The sequence below is a fragment of the Grampus griseus genome (genome assembly GCF_964374135.1).
Source record: "Grampus griseus genome assembly, chromosome: 6".
In the NCBI taxonomy this organism is placed as follows: Eukaryota; Metazoa; Chordata; class Mammalia; order Artiodactyla; family Delphinidae; genus Grampus; species Grampus griseus.
The window spans coordinates 8,821,247-8,841,390 of NC_139000.1; the positions used below are offsets into that span (position 1 = coordinate 8,821,247).

The 20,144-nt window shown below is 56.3% G+C and overlaps 1 protein-coding gene across 2 annotated transcripts in view; it reads right to left on the reverse strand.

The window, feature by feature from the left end:
• LMX1B (LIM homeobox transcription factor 1 beta) overlaps positions 1-20,144 on the reverse strand; it is a gene marked incomplete at both ends in the record, with an annotated part of 79,443 nt that overhangs the window by 2,797 nt on the left and 56,502 nt on the right. For both annotated transcript variants that reach the window (XM_082656119.1, XM_082656118.1), the window contains 3 exons: positions 60-137; positions 329-510; positions 2,780-3,012. In XM_082656119.1, the coding sequence (XP_082512245.1) occupies positions 60-137; positions 329-510; positions 2,780-3,012 (493 nt within the window). The remainder of the gene's footprint in view (positions 1-59; positions 138-328; positions 511-2,779; positions 3,013-20,144) is intronic.

Consider the following 20,144-nt stretch of genomic DNA (forward strand, 5'->3'; position numbering starts at 1 on the left):
GCCTGCACCCCCTCCCCATCCCACCCCTGTCCAGCGGGGTGGCAGGTGCCTGTACTCACCTTTGCTCTTTGGTTCTGAAACCAGACCTGGACCACACGCACGCTGAGGCCCGTCTCTGCCGCCAGCGTCTCTCGGACCTGCCCATAGAGAAGGAGACGGGTCAGGCCTGGGGGTAGGCGGGGGGCAGCAGCTGGGAGGCAGCAGGTTTGGGGGGATGGGCGGGGAGGGGGAGGGACGCCCAGCCCCCAGCAGGAGCAGAAGGGGTGGTGTCTGGAAAGGCAGCGCGTTCGGGGCTGTCAGCCTCCACCCCACCCCAGGTGCCCCTCACCTTCCGGCAGGGCTTGGAGGAGACCTCGAAGGAGGCCTTGAAGGCTCTTCGCTGCTGCGTCGTGAGGATGGTCCGGGGTCGTTTGGGCCTCCGCGGGTCCTTCCCGTCGTCCCCACTGCCCTTACTCTGGCTGCCCTGTCCCTTGGCCGGCTTCATGTCCCCATCTTCGTCCTCGCTCTTCACTGTGGGGGACACACCCCAGCCTGTCAGCCTTGTATCCTCAGGCAACTTGCTACCTGATGGGATCCCATCACCTCCTGCTAACACCTGCCACGACTCCCCAGTGCCCTCGGGGTAAAGACCACCCCCTTCCCCTGACCCATAGACCCTGCCTATCTAGTCTCTCATCTCCCATCCAGGCCCTGTGTGTCCCCTTCCTCAGCACACACTCCTCACTTTCTTAGCTTAGATCCCCAGGGAGACCTGAACCAAGGCCCCCAGACCTGCTCTGCTGACAACACACAGGCAGACACACACAGGAAGGCACCCTGGTGAGCAGGCAGAGACACACAGGCACGCGTGCATTGCACACTCAGATGCGTACACGTTCAGAATGGTAGAGATACAGGCCCACGTGGGGACAGGTATGGGCACTGCAGAAGCACGCAGGTGTACACGTGGCTGGACACACTGAAGGGAGCATAGGATGCTCACTTGTGGCCGATCTGCTGTCCTCATCAGGCCCATGGCCCACCTGAGGAGAGATGCTGGCATCTGTGTTCATTCTGGCCCTGGGCTTCCCCTGACCCATCTTGCCTGGGACCCATCTTGTCCTGCTGGCCTCCGGTGCCTGGGAGACCCCAGCCCAGCATGTCAGCCTTTGGGAAAACCAGTTCCCACGGCACTAGCCCAGCACTAGCTGGGCCTCACGGCCCAGAGAGGAGGCTACCAGGAGCCTGCTTCCTTGGAGCTTCCAGGGACTAAGAATTGATGGGCAAAGACACACACTCCAGACGTCCTCACACAGGAGTACTTGTGACCATGACATGTGCACACGTACACACACACACGTAGAGGTGCATGCTCACAGGCAGGGACATACAGACATGTACACATCTGAACAGACACACACGTGCATGCAGAAGCGTGTGTATTCACCCGGAGGCACACCCACACCCACTTCCATGCCCGAGTTGTGGGTCTCAGAGATGCCAGCCCCACACAGATAGCAGAGCATCCCTCCCACCCCCCATGCCTCCTGCTGACCCCGAGTCTGAACTGGTCTCCTTTCTCCTAGACCATCTTCCTCTGAGCATGACCCCTGTGGAGGGGACCTCCCTCCAAGAACCCCTCCCTAGGCCTGGCGTGAACGTGCTAATGGCACCTGGCTGGCCTCTGCTCTCCCACAGGAGCCCAGGCAGCCTGGCCGCTGTGGTGCCCTGCCCAGGGATGGACAGAGGTACAGGTGGTGGGAGCTCATACCTCCTCCAAAGACTCTGGCAGGGACAGCGCTCCTTCGTGTGGGCAGGTCCTGTGACCATGGGCTCCAGGTTCCCCACAAGGCCCGGCAGATCAGGGCGCCTCCTCCCCACGCCCCCTGCTCCAGTCCATCTTCGCCACCCCCAGGAATGACAAGGTGCCAGCCTGCTCCCTGACTTTTGCCTCCTTAAGACTTGTTCCCAGCTGGCCCTGCCCTTCCTGCCAGGAGGGCTCCAAACTGGTAAAGTCTTTTGGGGGCTGGAGCAGCGTAGAGAGGAGGCTTCACCCCGGGAAATGGAGTCTCTCCCTCCACCACCGAGGGCCCCAGTCTCCCCATGCAGCGGGGAAAAAAGGGAATAGCTTGGGGCTGCTGCTCCCCACTGCTGAAGGCTCTGGGGGGCGATGCAGAAAGGCTGCATCAGATCAGACACCTGCAGCCTGCAGGCCCGGTGCTGGGAGAGACCCCTGGGATGCTGTGCTGTCGGGGTGGGGGAGCCACAGCAAGGATAAGAGCAGGGGGAGGGTGGTGGGCCAGAGAGCAGGGGGTGTGGCAGCATGTGTGCAAGCTACAGCACATGTAAGCATGTGGATGAACGTGTGCAGCCACACGCATAGGTGTTCACTGCGTGAGTGTGCTGGGGCGTGCGTGCACATGTTGTTTACATGGGTGTGGGCTTCTGCATGCTTGGGCATGTAAGCACATGTCTACACATGGACATGTGTCTGTGTATTTACACTCCTGGGCATGGGTATCCACACATGCATTTTATGTGCTTGTGTGTGTGCATCTGTGATCACATGCACCTACACCTGTGTGTCATAGTGTCCAGGTACATTCGTGCGCCTGTGAGGCTGTGCACACGTGTCTGTGTGCACCCCACATGTGCACGTGTGTACTGAACCCATCAGTGCGCGTGCGTATCGGATGTGGGTGCAGTGTCTGTGTATAGTGCAGGTCCTGGGGTCACGAGTGGGCTTCTCCTGCAGGGGCGGCTCTCCCCACCGCCTGCCCCAGCTCCAGGCGCAGCTCACCGGAGTCGGACTCGTCGGGGCTCACGGAGCTGAGCAGGTCCTTCTCCTTCTCGTAGTCACCTTTGCACAGTAGCTGGCCCTCCTTGAGCACAAACTCGTCGCCCTTGCGTAGCTGCCGCTCACACACGCAGCAGCAGAAGCAGCCCAGGTGGTACACGCACTCCAGCGCCCGCATCACAAACTCAGTGGGGGCGATCTTCTCCATGCAGCCGCTGCACTTGGCCGCGAAGAGCCTGCAGGTGCAGAGTGGGCGCATTGGCTGGGCTCAGTGGTCCCTCCCAGAGGCACTGCCCACAAAGCACCTCTTCCTCCCGCCACGCTGACCCTCTAGCCCAAGTGGGAGAGGCCCTCCCTGAGCACAGAGCCAGACAGTGGGAGCCCTACCCCCTTGGCTCACAGGGCCCTGGCGGCCTCACGGTGGGCACTGGGCAACCTGCCCGGAGGTGCCTTCTCCTAGGAGCATCAGCTCAGGGTCATTCCTGCTTAGAGACACAGTGGCCACTAGAGGGCAGAGTGCAGGTTCAGCCTCCGCCTTCCCTGGGAGCCAGGTGGGCCCCTGCCCTGAGGGGAAGGCCAGGCAGCCCACAGGTCCCATCTACCCTTACTCTAGCACCGGCTCTCCTCCTCCCTGTCCCTGCCTCTCTGCCCCACATCCAAGCAATCCCCAGCCTTACCCAGCCCATCACCCAGCCTGGGTCCCTCCTCTCCTGCCTGAGGGCTGCCCCAGTGCCCTCCCTGGGTTCCTGGCCTCTCCAACCCTTCATCTCACCCTCCAGGATGACAGCCAGAGGGATCTGTCTAAAACACACATCTGATCGTGCTGCTTCCCTGCTCCAGACTCTTCCATGGCTCCCTAGTGCCCTCCGGAGAACCTTCAAGTTCCTGAGTCTGGCACTCAGGCCCTTCACAGTCCTGCTCCCCGAGGCTTCGGCCCCATGGAACAGCCTGCAGTCTCTCCAGAGCACCATCACCTTGGCTCTTCAACATGTTCTGGGCCTTGCCTTGGCTACCACCTGCTTATCCCTCATCTTAGGTTAGGAATCTACACCGTGAACAGATATTCACGGAGCACGTATGGTGTACCAGCCGCTCTTCTAAGCGCTCTGCATGCAGAAATGCGTTTCATCCTTGCAACAACCCTATGAGGCAGGAAATATCAATCCCATTTTAGAGATAAGGAAACTGAGGTGCTGGGAGGCAGGGTCACGTGGGTAGTAAATGATGGAGCCGTCTCTGTTCCCGGGCCTGATCCAGTCCCTCCGTGACAGGGAGGATCCATCTTCCATCTCCGGAGACAAAGCTGGGGGTGGGGGCAGGAGTCTTCGTGACTACAGCGAGTGTGCAGAAAGAGTCTGAGCAGCAGGGCCCCGCCTCTGCCTGCACCTACTGACCGCTCCTCCCGGCCCCCGATCCCTGTCACGTGCCCTGCTCTGTGGGAACAACACTTTGATGGAAAAATTTATGAAGAATCAAATTATTGTTGCTGGGAGGGAATTAAAACCATTTTTCATTCCCCACGTCCCCGGGCCACGTCTGCGGGCGCCACCTGGGGAGCACTGTGCACATCCCATCCCTCTTTATGGCCCGCCATCACAGGCACAGATTACAGCTGCAATTCTCTACTAATCGGTTCTGGAACAGAAATGGCCATAAATGCGAGGCTCTCGGCCTGCCTCCCTTCCCGAGGCTGCCATCAGCACCGCCCACGGCAAGCTGGTGGGACGCAGTGGGCAGGGCCATTCCGAGCTCTGCCTGCTGCCCTGGCACTGGCCAGGGCACTCAAATTGGGGACACCCCAGCAACCCCTGCCACCCACCTCTAGTCTAGCCAGCAGACTCCTACTCATCCTGCAATGCCCAACTCCAATGCCACCTCCTCTGGGAAGCCTTCTTTGATGCCCCAATCTGGGGAAGGTGGCATCCTCTATGCTTATCTCAGGCCTCAGTTCCCTCTACTATAAAATGGGGATGTCAACAGGACCTCCCTCAAAGGGCTGTTGTCAGGATTCAATGATACTGAGCATTTAATTCAATGAATGAGTACCACATCAGAGTGATGGCACATGGCCCTGTCAGCTCCCAGTTCTACAGAGGTCCACCTGATCCTCAAGGAGGACTCAGTGTTTGAAAAGGCCATGAGTGAAGGCTTGAGGGGGTGCAGAGGCTCAGGCAGACAGGACCCCACTGGCCCACACAGTGCATGCCTTCACAACGGTATATGAGATGGATGCAGCTCCAATTTGGCCCTTTGGCTGGAGACCTTTGTTCAGGGTGCAACCCACCCAGCTGTCCATGTACCCTAAGCAGAGGCCCTTAGGAATCTGGCTGGCCCTCCAACTCTGCCAAGGGGCTAGGGAAGGAGCCAGGTTTGCAGAACCTGCTGCTCTGACATGGACGACACTTCTGCCTTGCCCCTCTCACTGCCTCCTTGTCCCTCTCCCCATACTCTACCTCCTGACCTGGCGGCCCCACTAAGGGCTGCAGCCTGGCCTCTGTGGCCCACGGGTGGACAGGCAATGGCTGCGTCTCTGTGTCACCATGTCAGGGCCAGGGCCCCAGGCTGGGTTGGCACACCTTGGGCGGTTCCCAGAGAGGAGGCCCTCTTAGTCAGTGGGAGGGGGCAGTGGGGGGGGGGAGGGGTGTGTGACCCGCATTTGCAGGCGCTGCCACCATGCAGGCTTCGTTCAGAACAGCCCCGCTAATGCCTTGGCAGCAGGGGGTCGATTGCTACTTTCTCCAAACTCATCAACACAATCTATTATTAATACTTCTCCAAAGCCTCGGTGCCGCCATCACAGAGGCAGCGCCAGCCACTCGGGGCATCATCTGTTATCTAGATTGCAAAAACTCGGGAAATAAAACAAACTGCACACTTTATAAACAGAATGTGCCATTCGTTTGGTCTCCAAGCATCTCTCCACCCAATAAAACATCGGGGGGGGGGACGCATGAAATACTCGCTCCCAATTATGGGGCTGCCTTTGTCTACCGTGCCAGGGTGAGAGCTACCAACTGCATGCGTGGGAGGGGCTGGGGTGCCAGCGGGGTGCCCTCCTCTGCGAGACCCCCACTCTCTCCTTCGATCCCTCCCACTATGAAGGATCGGTGGAACCAGCCATTGAGAAGCAGCCCCAGCTACAGGCGGGTGGCACTGGAATCAGATGGACTCGGGTTCAATGCCTGTTTCCACCACTTGCTCGTTTGTGACTGAGCAAGTAATCTTCTCTCTCTAAGCTCACTTATCTGTATAATGGGCTCAGCAACACTGCCTGTTTCTCAGTGTGAAAATGCAGTGAGTTGTCAGGATAAAGCTGTGAGCACAGAGGGAGTGACTGGGGGCTGGGGCGGGCCTCTCCGTGAATGCTGCCCAGAAGCTGCAAATACTGACCAGAGATGTAGAGTTGCTCAGACTGAAAAGCTCCGGGCCACCCCGCCTCCCTTCCCCTCCTGCCCCAGAGATGCTCCAGAGCCTGATGTGAAAGGCCCGGAAAGCATCAAGGGCACTGGATTTGGAGCCCTGGTCCTGCTCTCCATCCTGACTGGCTCTGTGACCCTGGGCAAGTCTGAACCTCACTTTCCTCATCTGTAAGACAGGGACAACAGTCCCCACTCCCCAGCTGGCCTGGGGATTCCAGATGGGTGTGTTGCTGCTTCCCACACTTGGGCTGGGAGGCCAGGATGGGGCAGGCCCCAGGGTCAGGGGACGATGGGGTGCTGTGGGGCAGCTCCGAAGCTCTGGCCGGGGGTGGGGGGAGCTCCCTGTGGCTTTCCCTCTAGCTGCCCTGCCCTCTTGGTGCCAATCCCCCTGCCCTGGCTCCTCCCCCAATCCAGAAGCTCCGAATCTAGACGGCAGCTTCGTGACCACAACACAGACACACAGGCTTGCTGGCAATCCACACAACCCCCTCCCCATTTTTCATGTAAACCGCCGACCCTTTTCTCCTCAGGCTGTGACTACAAGCTAGAACGCCATTCCCCCTCTCCCACCCTCTGCCTGGCGAATATCTGTTTATGAAGGATTTAGCTTGGGCATCCCTTCCTCCAGGAAGCCCCCTTCTCCTCTCCAGTCTCAGATACTTCTCCTGACGACTGCACTTTACGTATTTCCAGGTGCACCTTCCCCGTGGTCACCTCTGTGTCTTCAGTGCTGAGCCTAAGTCCCTGTACACACTAAGGTGAGCAGTGAATGTTCGCTGAATGAATGCTGAACCGTCCAATATAGCCCTGTTCAGCCCGTGAGGCAGGGCAAGTCAGTCCCCACCCCCAAGCTGGTCTGTGGGAAGCTGGTCTGTGGGAGCCTCACCCACCTGCCCTGGGGAGACAGGACCACCTGGGAGGGGAGCTGTGTGGGGGGCAGGAGGCTAAAGCAGGCAGCCTGGGGTTCCCTTCTGGCTTCATAACTTTTCCCTGTGTGACTTTGTTCAAGATAGTGAGCCTCAATTTCTTCATCTGTAAAATGAGAATGATGGTACCTACCTATGGGGTTGTTGGGAGAGCTGAATGCATGTGAAGCCCTCGGCCCTGTGCTGGCGTGAAGAAGGCATCCCACAAGAGCAGGCTTCTGCCTTTCTCTTGTTCCACGTGAGTCCAACATGCTTTCATTGATTATCCTCGCTGGGGTCTCCCAGGGGTCCCTGGGAGCAGCCTTCCTGATGCAGGTCCCAACCATTCCCCCTTCTCATGACCACCCTGGGTTCTCGATCCATCCTTCTAGCTTCTGTCTGGCCTGGGCTGGACAGAGCACTCCTGGCTCAATTCTCTGTCTGTCTCATTAATATCATTGAGCTCAGTTAACATCTAACTGCATCACCCCATTAAGTCCTCACAGAACCCTAAAAGGAAGATGTTTCCATCTCCGTTTCACAGATGAGCACAGGAAGATGCAGAGGGCAGGTTCAAGGTCACATGGCAGCATCACCATATACTCCCTCCCTGCTCTGTGCATCCAAATGTTTCTTTGTTCATCAGTTACCCTGGCCCTTTGCTCTGAGTATCATGCCCACGTCTGTCTGCCCTCAAGGCTCTGAACACCCCAAGTTCTTATTACTTGGCATAAGCCCAGCACCCAGTTTCTTAAACCAAACTGAACATCTCCCCCTCCCCCAGGATCATCTGTGATTGCAGCTTAAGAAATTACCTTTTTCGGGATGTCCTCTTAAAGAGTCCCAGGCTACGACAACATGTCTCCATCTCCTTTGAGTTTTTATTGGCTTATTTATTTAATGCTCAATTTATTAAACTCATAAAGCTAATAAACAAAACTCAGAAAGCCAATTTTTTGGGGAGCATTTGAACGTGGATTACAAAATGATTAATTAATTTCTCTTAAACCATTGACACCTGCAGTGATACATGCAGTACAGCTGATTCTCTTACCTCTGATAAAACTGGTTTCCTAATGTCCCGGGGCCCCTCCAGCCTCTCCTCACGGGTTTTCATCCCCAGATCTTGGAGTCCACACAGCACTCATTAGGCTTGGAATCCTGGCTCTGTCACTTCCTTGCACTGGAAGCTTACACAAGTCCCTTCTCCTCTCTGAGCCTCAGTGACCCCATCTGTCCAGTGGGGAGGATGGCCTGGGCACATCCCCCCAGGCTCAACACGTGGTGATCATGATCACTGTCATCATCTCTCCAAGACTGTCCAAGCACCAGTTCACTATCCTTGCTGAGTAGAAGCTCCTCGGCCTCCTCCTCCTCACTGTACTGCCATTCCCAGACCCCCATCACTGCACTTTACAGTTTATGTAGCCTCTTGCTGGGTTCTCAGTCCAAGAGCTCCCAACAGTTATAGGATAAGCCCAAAGATCTAATCATGGCATTCAAAGCCCCACTCTACCCCTGTCACACCTGGCCTCAGATGCTCTGCTACAGCTGCCACACTTCTCATTGTTCCCTGAACACAGCAAGTCCCTTCCTGCCTCCTTAGCACCTAAAATTCCAACTGACTCTACGACCAATCTTCTCAACCCCTTCCCTTTACTTCTCCTTGAACTCCTCTTCATCCTTCAAGACCCAATTCAATTGTCACCTCCTCTGTGAAGCCTTCCCTGATACCCACAGATCCAGATACTTGTGTGTCTCAAGCCCCCACTGATTTAGAAATAAGGAACTGGGTCTAATTCAATCCCCTACCCTTTGCTCCGGCGTTGAGTTGGTGGTTAGTGACTATTTGTTGAGTGAATGAATAACCTTGGGAGAAATGAAATGGGCAGCCAGGTAGGACAATAGAATATTGGCTCCTCTGCTTCTGGGGGGGTCTTAGAATACTACCAGCTAACAAGATAAGTGAACTTGCCCTCCCGTGCCCCCTCCACAGCTAAACAACCCGGAATCCAGTGTCCCAGTTTTTTGTCAACGAAGTTCTATACATCACTCCTGTTGGGCTGGGAGTCCTGCAGTAACACCCCCAACATCCGCACTGCACTGGCATCCATAGCTCACAGGGAAAGCCCTGGGAGTGCCAAGTTGGTATAAAATGACTTCCCTGACCTTTAAGTGACTGGGCCAGGCCTGGACACCTGACTCAAGGTGGGCCAACTAGACCCTCTGTCCTGTGTCTCCTCCTTCTCCTGCTCATTCAAGGGCCCTTTTAACAGCCCCCCACCCCCATCCTCGTCCTCAGAGGTGTGACTTTCCACATCTCCAACACCAGCTATGTGGCCTTGGGTCAGCCTCAGTTTCCTCTTCTGTAAAATGGGGGTGTTAATCCTTCCCTCACCTGGTGATGTGAGAAGGCCTAGTCCAGAGGGCATCTCGGCAGGTGTGTGGTCCCTTCTCGTCCCCCAGTCTAAGTGTCACGTGGTGCCCAGTGCAGGCTCTGGAACCTTCTCTTCTGCACCTCCAATTTCAAGTCTGAAGCCCCCATCACATCGTTGGGTCTGAGTTCTCCCTGAGGTATGAGCTTCTGTGAGACCCTCCCCCAGGGCCACACTGGGGACCAGGGAGATTCTGGACCTGGTTTCCCTTAGGGCCTCTCCAGGCCCAAGTCCCACAGTTCCTGGAAGCACTCCCTCCATGGGGACCACGAGGCTTGGCACCTGGAACTGAAGGCCCTCTGTCCCCACTGTCCACACCTTCACGGATTCACCCAGCAAACACCCAAGGAGTCTGACTCTGTGCCAGGCTCGTGCAAGATGTTTGGGGAACAGTCAGATCATATCTCGTCCCATGGGAGCTGGCATAACGTGACATGTGCTTTGACGGGGTACACTCAGCAGGCTGCGGTGGGCATAGAAAGGCATGATAGTCAATCTGGAGGAGAGCTGGGGACTTCCTGGGAAAGGTGACATGACACAGAGTTAAAAGAACTTGGTCCTGGAGGCAGAAAGAATGGTCTGAAGAGTGTCAATCCCAGCTCTGTCACCTACCAGCTGCCTGACCTTGGGGCCAGCCACCTCTACTCTCTGAACCCGTTTTCCAGTCTGAAAACTCGGACCACAATCCCCACCTAACGTGATCATGGTCCCGTGTTTGCCCTCTCTGTGCCACACCTCCACAGGCTGGCGTGGGATGCCAGGATGGAGTGGCCGCAGAGCACTAGGACAGGCCCCCATATAGGAAGTGCCCAGGAGGTGGCTCGTATTAGTATGGCTCCTGGGACTGTGGCGTCTATCATGATGCTGGTTGAGAGATGAGCTGGAGTTCACAGGAGCCGAGGGGACAGGACTCCAGACACTCTTGGGGGTCCAGCTGCTGCTGCTGGAGGCTGCCTGTCACTTGCAGGAGCTGATGCGGTGAGAGCAGGCAGAGGGAGCTGCCTGGCCGCCTCCCTCCCCGACTCGTTGACATCTCCCCCACGTGCCTGCCGCGTCCTTATCATTCCGCGCGTAGCTGGTTTTTATTTTGAGACAAAAAGGGGCCTGTTGATGGGGATCCAACTCAAACCAGCTGCAAACATCTGCTTTGATGCGGCGGCGGCGGCGGGCCAGGCGGGCGGCGGCGGGAGCCGCAGGCGGGGGCCCCGGTGCGCGCGCGTCAATCACGCGGCTGGAATGCTTGGCGTGGCCGGTCGCTGGGACCGGCGGCCGCTGGCGCGCGGGCCTCTCCGCAACCTAGCCGCGCCGGGGCCGGCCTGCCGTGAGGGCTGCCCCGGCGCTTCCCGCGGGCGCACAGACCCAGCTGTGCGGGGCCGCTGGCTCCAAGGCCCTTTGATCCCGGCTCGGGGCGCTGTCGGGGAGCCCGCAGCCGGGGCTCGAGGTCACGGGTCAGGGGCAGGGAGGGACAGGCCCAGCTGGGAGCCCGGGGTACCATCCAGGGGCCAGCCTGGCCAGGCAGGCACACATTCGGTGATTCCACACATATTTATTTGGCACCTACTACGTACCAGGCACTGTCTGGAGGCTGGGGATAGAGCAATGAGTCAAATGGACAGTCTCTCCCAACCCCGCCCCACCAGCTTCCAATCTAAAGGGTGAGGGACAGGCAACAGATAGATCTCTAGCAGACAGAGTGTAACAAGTGGTAAAAATGATGAATAATAAAGAGGCAAAGAAGAGCGACGGGGCGGGGCAGGGCGTGTGCGTGCGTGCGTGCGTGTGTGTGTGTGTGTGTGTGTGTGTGTGTGTGGCCAGGAGATTTAGAAAGAACAGGTAGAGGCCTTAGTGAGATATCTGGGGAAAAGGGGTTCCCAGCAGAGCGAATAGCAAGTGCAAAGGTCCTGAGGCCTGAGTGTATCTGGGGTGTTGGAGGAAAGACAAGGACACCCATGTGGCTGGGGCAGGTGAGCAACAGGGGAAGGGGCTAGGAGGTGCAGGTAGAAGCTGGGGGGGGGGCAGGTCACGTGGGGTTTTGGAGGGAGGGTTTTGAGCAGAGGCAGGGTGTGATCTGATTTGCATTTTAATCGGGTTCCTCAGGCAGCTGTGTGGGGGCCCAGAGATGCTTTGGGAGTTTATCTCAATAATCCAGGCAAAAGAATGTCAGCTTAGACCAGGGAAGGTGCTGAGAAGTCACCCTACCTGGGATGCATTCTGAAGGTAGACAGGGACACGAGAGAATGTGAAAGAAAGGATAGAGGCACAGGTGAGTCCAAGATTTGGGGGCCTGAACAACTGGAAGGATGGAGTTGCCACTAAATGAAATGGAGACCGAGGTGAGGTGGGGGAGGGGAGAGTCAGGAGTGCAGTTCAGGACATGTTACATCTGAGCTGAATTCTAACAGCCATGTGGATGTGTCCAGAGGGCAGTTGCATGTACGAGTCTGGTGTTCAGAGAGAGGCTCTGGGCTGGAGACACTGGGAGCTGCCAGGATGGAGACATACACGCTCACACACCTACACACTCCTACAGAGTGAGTTATACGTGGCGTGGCACCTGATAACTAGTCTCTCACCTTTGGGGCTCTGACCCCTGGGGGTTTAGGGGCAAGGCCCAGACTCTGCCTGAGGAGTTGCTTTTCCATTTGGGGATATTGGGGCTTCTCCGGGGACCAGACCTCTCTTGGTGACATCAGGGAGAGACAATCAATGGTGCAGGGCAGGTGGAAGGTGGAGCATCACGCCCCTCTGATCATCCCCCACCTGCCTCTTCCTGCCCTCCAGCCAGGGCCTACAGCAGCAGAGGTCTATGTGCTCCAGGCCAGGCCCCAAGCTAAGGGCTTTACCTGTATTATTTCATTAACCCTTGGGTTGACGCTCTTCCCTCTTTTTTCTGCCCTTCCCTGGTGAATTCCATTCATATGATAATTAATTTATTCACTCATCCATCAACATTCACTGAGCACCTACTATGAGCCAGGCCCTATGCCTTCTCTTCCCACCTGCTCATCAAACCCCTCTGATCTGATCCTAGGTTCCCTTCCCCCATTCTCACTGAGTCACCAGCTCCAGGTTGCCAAATCCAGCAGCCATTATTATTATTAATTTTCTATGTTTGATTTTATTTTATTTAATTAATTAATTTATTTTTTTGCGGTACGCGGGCCTCTCACTGTTGTGGCCTCTCCTATTGCGGAGCACAGGCTCCGGACGCGCAGGCTCAGCGGCCATGGCTCACGGGCCCAGCCGCTCCGCAGGGGGTGGGATCTTCCCGGACCGGGGCACGAACCCCTGTCCCCTGCTTCGGCAGGTGGACTCTCAACCACTGCGCCACCAGGGAAGCCCTATTTTATTGTTTTTTTGAAACATCAATTTTTATTATTTTTTAACATCTTTATTGGTGTATAATTGCTTTACAATGGTGTGTTAGTTTCTGCTTTATAACAAAGTGAATCAGTTATACATATACATATATCCCCATATCTCCTCCCTCTTGCATCTCCCTCCCACCCTCCCTATCCCACCCCTCTAGGTGGTCACAAAGCACCGAGCTGATCTCCCTGTGCTATGCCCCATAGGGCTGCTTCCCACTAGCTAGCTATTTTACACTTGGTAGTATTTATAAGTCCATGCCACTCTCTCACTTCATCCCAGCTTACCCTTCCCCCTCCCCATGTCCTCAAGTCCATTCTCTATGTCTGCGTTTTTATTCCTGTCCCAGCAGCCATTATTATTGTTATTATTACTTACTAAGATTTATTAAGTGTTTCCTACATACCAGGCCCTGTGCCTTATTTGCACACATACTCCTCCCCCATAAGACCCCTTAGAGACGGGCTCTGGCACTCTTTTCATAAGAGAGGAAAGTGGTGCTTGGAGAGGGTAACACAACCGCTCAGAACTGTGAGAACTGGGATCGAAGCTGGGACGGGCTGCAGAGCACACCCTCCCAGCCTCGCCTCCTGGCTTCCTGGACCTCCCTGTGCTTGAAGCCCTCTCTTGCCTCAGCCTCATCCTCCCTGCCCGCCACTCGGAATGACTCTGCACTTGCTCGGTTCATTAGCTTAGCGCTGTGGGCCCATGACCTGGGCTGGGCCTGGGGGTGCCGAAGGTACAGATACGAGGGGCTGAAAACACAGGTGCAAGATAAGAAACCCCACACACCACAAGATGTAGAGGCCTTTGGATTTCTCTCCAGGGTCCTGAGTGGCCAGAATAGGCCAGGCCCAAGGCTGTGGCCTAGGAAGGGCTGAGCGATCCAGGACAGGGCCTGAGGAAGTGTAAGGTCAGTGGGGTGGGGGAGAAGGACTGACTTCCTGGAGGAGGGGGCTATAAAGAGTGTAAATAATTGAAAGGGGCAAGTGCTGGCTGGGATGCGAACAGGAGTGTGTCCAGTCCCAGTGTCTGGGCTGTGGGTAGGCAGGGACAGAGGAGCAGAGAGGCCATTCTGGGAGGGAGGGGTTGGATAAAAGCAAAGCCATGAAGAAAATGGAGGCCATTTTCAGGGTTAGGGAGACAGTGGTTCAGAAAGGTTGGAGCTTAGGTGAGAAAGGAGAAGGGTCAAGCCAGAGGCCTTGAATGTTGGGCTAAAGAAGATAGACAGGTCAGATTTCTTTTGTTTCCATCTACTCATCCACACACACACCCATGCACGCATGTCTCCATCCACCCACCTGCTGGGCTATCCACCCATCTCCCACCCATCCACCCTTCTCAGCCATCCATCCATCCATCCAACGTATACTCAGGCACTCGCTCTGTGCCATGATTCCTCCTCTTAAAAGCAGAAACTGCCTTTTAAGGCTTACTGGAAGGCTTGTTGATTCTGTAAGCATTCACCTAACACCCACCATGACCAAGTGCTGTGCTAGGTGACGAGGAATCAATGGGGAACAAGATATTCCAGGGGAAAGAGGTCTCAGAAGGAGACATCCAGGGCACCACAGAGCCTAACAGCTGACCTCACTGATGTTTTGGCCACATCATTCTGACCCCAAGGATTCTGGACTCCCTATACATAGACCACAGCATTTTAATTAGGGTTATAACAACACTGATAAACTCCCTTTGAGCAAGTGTTTTCTGGAACAGACTCCATTAAGGCAATTTAATTTTTTGACCAATTTTCTTTCTAGTGCAGTTAAATAATTTACACGTTTTTCCATTTCCATTTTACTAAAATTATTTTCATTGAGATGAACTATTTCCCGTGAAAAATTTTTGATAAAGATTTGCTTCACTGTCAGGTTTGTGCCTGTATTGTATCTTACTGATTATCGGGATTTGACTGTTCGGTTAATTTGTAGCCAGTGACACATTTTACCATGAGCAGTTTCACTGCTGTCAGTTGCATTTTGTACTGCTTAATTTACCAAGTTAAATTTACCCCCAGGCTCAGGTGGTTTTTAATGTTAGCAACAAAATCACCAAAGTTGATGACCACAAATTTTACCAGGCAGCCAATGAAAAACATGCTCAGGGTCAAAACTACGGGTCAAGACAGCCTTGTGGCATCTTATGTTGGGTGCGAAATGTCCAGCTTCAGCTGGGACCCCAGGGACTGAGTGTGCTCTTTCTTGCTCAGTGATCTCTCCCCTGACACCTCCCTCTCCCACTTATAACCCCCAGGTTCTGGTGGCTGCTTCTCTACACTCTGGTCACGAGCCTGAGTTTGTCAAAACAGCCCTTAAAGCTGGCACCCAGCAGCCCACTGCTCAGCACAGACCTCCATGGGCCAGAAGAGCCGTCTGCTCCCTTATTCCCTACCGTATACTCCTCTTAAAGCAGCCAGAGATAACACTGTTAGCCCAGTCACTGAGGGCTTCACTGCCCAGTCTCACGAGATCTGGACCACCACCCCCCCACCCCGCCTCCCAGATGAACATACACACACACCTGTACTCTTGCTGTCCAGTTTCTGAACTGCACACTGGCATACGTTCCCACTGTCACACTCACAGGAACCACACCAGCCCTGTGCTCATAGCTTCACAGGCAGGGGCTTCACCAGTGCCTCATGACCCCCCCTCGGAGGCAGGAGTCCCTTCCTTACCAAGGTCACTCAGCTGGTTTAGTAGAGGGAGGGCCCCATCCCAGGCCAGCCTGGCCAGTAAAACCGCCTCTCTCCTGCCTTCCTGGAGATTAGGAAGCTGCCTGGGGACTGGGGAGCAAATGTCCCAGACGCGCTCTCGGCCAGTGGCCTGTGCCCGGCTGACACTGCAGGGACACAGCCATAGTGCATGGGCAGAACACGTCCCCCAGCTGAGGGGCCTGAGACACGATAACCCGAGAAGTGGGTGCAGGAGCAGAGTGGACTCCAGGCCCGGGGGAGGCCGGGGGGAAATGCTGGAGGAGGAAGCCCTCAGAGGAGTGGGTGGCATTTATTCCCTCCCCGCGGCCCGGGCCCTTGCCAGGGAGTAAAAAGAGGCTCTGGGAGACCGCCTCCCCGGGGCTCCGCGCCCGGGCGCTGCAGGAGGGTCCGGGCCTGGGCCCCGCCGCGCACCGCGCTCCTGCCCCGCCGCCAGGCCGCCCGTTTAGTGGGTAACTGATCGCCCCGCGCCCCGCCCCAGCAGCCAGCAGCCCGAAGCCCGCCCGAGCCGCTTAATCACCGCCCGCCCGGCCGCATTAGCATAGTAATGGCCTTTAAATTGAGCCTCTTTGTTTTTTAATTAAGCTCCCAGCAGGTACAGAGAAGAGCGATTATTGAGGAAGCTGCCAGCGCTAATCGCCCGCAGTCATTTGACAATTAAAAAGCGCCCGGTTTTAACCCTTTCCCTGCGCCCACAGCAGTTCCCTCGGCATTTATCCAGCGCCGACTGTGTGCGCGCCTTCCCCGTGGCCCCGCCCCTAGAACTCGGAAGGACCCCTGCCAAGCCTCGATTTTGCTAAGGAGCAAACTGAGGCGCAGAGAGGGCGGGTAATTTCGCCAAGACACACAGCTCAGCTTGAGCGTGGAGAGCGGGGCTGGCAGACCGGGTGCGAGAGAGAGAAATCCAGCTGCCTGGGTTTTGCGCCTGGCACTGCCCTCTGCTTGGTGCCCGGGCACCTTGTGAGTCAGGTGGGCAAAATCCTCCTGCTTTAAGGCCCAGGTGGGCACCTACCAACCTCCATGGCAACAGCCCCCTCTCCTTGGAATTCTCAGGACATCCTCTCCCGTTGCTAGTTCACCCATTCCCCAAATACCGATGTGGTGTTTACTGTGTGCAAGGTGCAGTGCTGGGCACTGGGGACAGCTGTGGACAAGGCAGAAGTGGGCTCTGCCCACATGGCCCTACAAGCCGAGAAGGGAGACAAGCGAATAGGAAGATATCGCAATGGTTCATTAGCCAGCCCAAGCTGGGGGGCGCATCAGAGAAGGCCACTCTCCTGAAGACAGAGGTTTGAGACAGAGAGGAAGGAGAATCAGCCAGGTGAGGATGGGAAGCGATGGACAGTCCAGGCAGCAGAGGAAAACAGTGCGTGCAAAGGCCCAGAGACGGGACCAGCATTAACCAGAAATAAAAGCTGCGCAGATGCGTGTGTGGCAGGGGACAAGAGGCAGAGTAGCAGGAACCAGCTGGAGTGCGCAGGGTCTCGCAGACCATCTACTTTTTAAACTGGGGGTGTTTTTAAAATAATTGGACGTATTTTTGAATAGGCAGCGCACTGCATGGTCTAATATTCAAATGTAAAGAAGGCTGTTCACTGCTCTCTCCTCTACCCCGTCCCTAGTCCCTAGCCATTCAGATCCCCTCCCCAGAGACCAGCCAAGTCTTCCATTCAAGCCACCTTCCTGAGATAGCCCATACACAAGCCCGTGTAGGTCCATTATTCCCCTCCCTCGACTTTTTTTTTTTTTTTTTAATGAGGACTGGTTGGGGGGCTTGTCCGGTTTTTCTTTTTCTTTTTTTTACGCAAACACTACCTTACACACTGTTCTCCTTGTGTCCCTCCCACCCCTCCCCCGCCCTCCTGCATGACTGCTGGAGAGGACTCCACGTCTTGGCCTGGAGCACCTCCTTATACAGCTGCTCGATACTCTATTGTATGAGCAAACCCTAATTTATTTAACCCGTGCCCTGTTGATGGCCTTGCGGGCCATTTAAAGGATTTTTGTCTTAATCTCAAGAGCCATGGGAAGCCACTGAAACGTTTTAAGTGGGGAGTGGCTGGAGCGATTTACATTTTTAGAAGATCATTTTGGCTGCTGAGTAGGGACCCAGGGTAGGGGGGAGTGCAGAGTGGGAGCAGGGAGACCAGCTAAGAGGATCACTGTCGGTGCCCTGCCAGTGAGAGGTGCAGGGAGTTCCACCCAGGGGTGCAGGAGTGCGAGAAGGGGTTAGGTTACCGAGAGCGATGTAGGGCGTGAGATGGACTGGGCTCTGGGCTGGGTGGGAGGAGCCCTGGGGTGGCTCCCTCGACCTGACCCTGTCCGATGCCTGGTGAATGGAAGAGCCAAGACCGGGATGGGGACAGGTAGTGGTGGACGGGGACGGCGTAGAGACCCCAGGTCCGAAGTTACCCTGGTCTGACTGCACTGACAGCCAGCACAACGTCTGATTCATCACTGGGTCTGGGATCTCCCCACTCCGGATCTGAGCCCGGCTCCCCGACAACCAGCCTCAAGCCCCATCTCTGCCTGCTCTCCCTTTAGGGGGCCTGCTGCTGGTGGCCCTGAACCCCTCCTTCATCCACGCCACGCTGAGGCTGTGTTTCTGGAGACAGGGCAGCCCCGAGAAAGCCTGGCAGCTGGCTTTTTAATAAAGGTAGAGGAGGCTCCTTAGAGCATGGATGTGGGCGTGAGAAGGGCTCTGGACAGATTCTGCCCCTGGTCACCACTGGGGAGGGGCACATCTCCTCTGCCCTTCGCTCCCTGGTGGGAGTGGGGCGTAGACTCTCCACGCCCCGTAGCCCCCTAACCTTGTCCCTGACTCAGAGCAAGAGGTGTCCTCCCAGAGAGAAGCTGTGCTAGGGGCAGCCAGGACCACCCTCTGCCCCCTTGAACCCCATGGAAGGAGGCAGGGAGCACTGCAGGCAGCGAGGGGTTAACAGTAGGCCCACCCCCATCTATCAGCCAGCATCTCCCAAACAGACGGACAGACAAGGCAGCTGTCCAAACAGGCCTGTGTACCTGGCCACAGCCGCAGAGAGGACAGGGCAGTGGCTGTTTACTCTGCTTCCCTCCCCCATCACAGTCTCTCTCTCTCTCTCTCACACACACACACACACACACACACACGCACACACACACGCACACACACGGGCACGCAGCCTTGCAGGGCATTTGCAATCTCCTCCTGGGGATGCGCCCCCCACCCCTGCTCCTCCCACCACCCCGGAGAAGATTCCTAAATGTTCAACTCTGAGAAAAGGATGTCCTTGCTCAGGGCTGGGGGGGCGGGCGGGGGAGCTCCAGGAGTTGGTGACTGAAATGGCTGATTGGCCCAGATGGGCCACAGTCACCCGAGGCCCTGCAGAGCTCACTCCCAGGTGCCCACTCTCCGTCCAGGGCACTCCCGGCAATGCTCCCCGATGCCCACTTTCTGCCAAGAGCAGAAGCTGAGTGTCTCAGAATCTGGAGACCCGGTGAAGCTGGTGTGTCTGGGGAATCACCTTCTCAGACCACCTCCTGGGAATATGTCTGCCCAGGGCTCCCAAGGGGGACTCTTCAGGCTTCCTGGGCCCCATGCCAGGCCTGCCCTCTGCCCTGTCCCTCACAGCTCCCAGGCAGCTCCAGTTCAGCGTCCCAACATAATGCCTCAGATGGCTCAAGGGAAGCTGACCTCACTGACTGGCCTCCAGACTGGTGTCTCCATATCCCTGAGGCCACCAACAGCCGCCCTGCACCGTCTCCCTCGCCACCTGCACCCACATTTGACTCACCATCAGGTTCCTATTTGGCTCTCGATCTGACCCTCCTGTCTGGTGGTGAGCTGTTTAGGGGAGCTGGGTGTGTTAGGTGCCCACAGCGCCTGGCCACCAGCATGCCGCACCCTCCCCCTTCCTCTGCTGGTGGTCCCACTCACTCTCCCAGGTCCCCTCAAATGCCTTTCAAACCCTTGGGAGGTGCCCCCACAGGGTCAGGCTCTCCCCCTGCCCCAGCACCAAAAGCACTGTGTACTGAGCACCTGCTGCGTGCCTGGCCCTGGGCTGAGCTCATGCATTCTCTCTCATTTCCTCCCAACCCTGTAAGGCAGGGGAAACGACCACCCATTTCACAGATGAGTAAACTGAGGCTCAGAGAGGCAATGTGCCTTGTGCCAAGCCTCGCAGCTACAAAGTTTCAGAGCCCCAAATAAGAGAGAAGGTTGGTGTGTGATTTGGCAAAGGACAAAAAGAGCTGCTTGCTTGGGATGTGAGCAGGGTTCCTGGCACTGTGCCTGGCACAGGCTGGCAGTGGGAAGTGCACAACTCTGACCAAGTCCCTGTTGCAAGGTGCCCCATGGGTCTGTGGACCTCATCACATCAGGGCATCGCTGGACTCACAGCTGGCACTGCTGGCGTGGAGGGGTGCGTGATAAAAACAACGCTCCCGCTTACCCAGCGCTCTCTGTGTCCTGGTTTATGGAGGCCACCGAGGCTCAGAGAGGGAAGCCCTTGTCTGGGCTCATCTTGCCGAACACGGTGCAGCCAG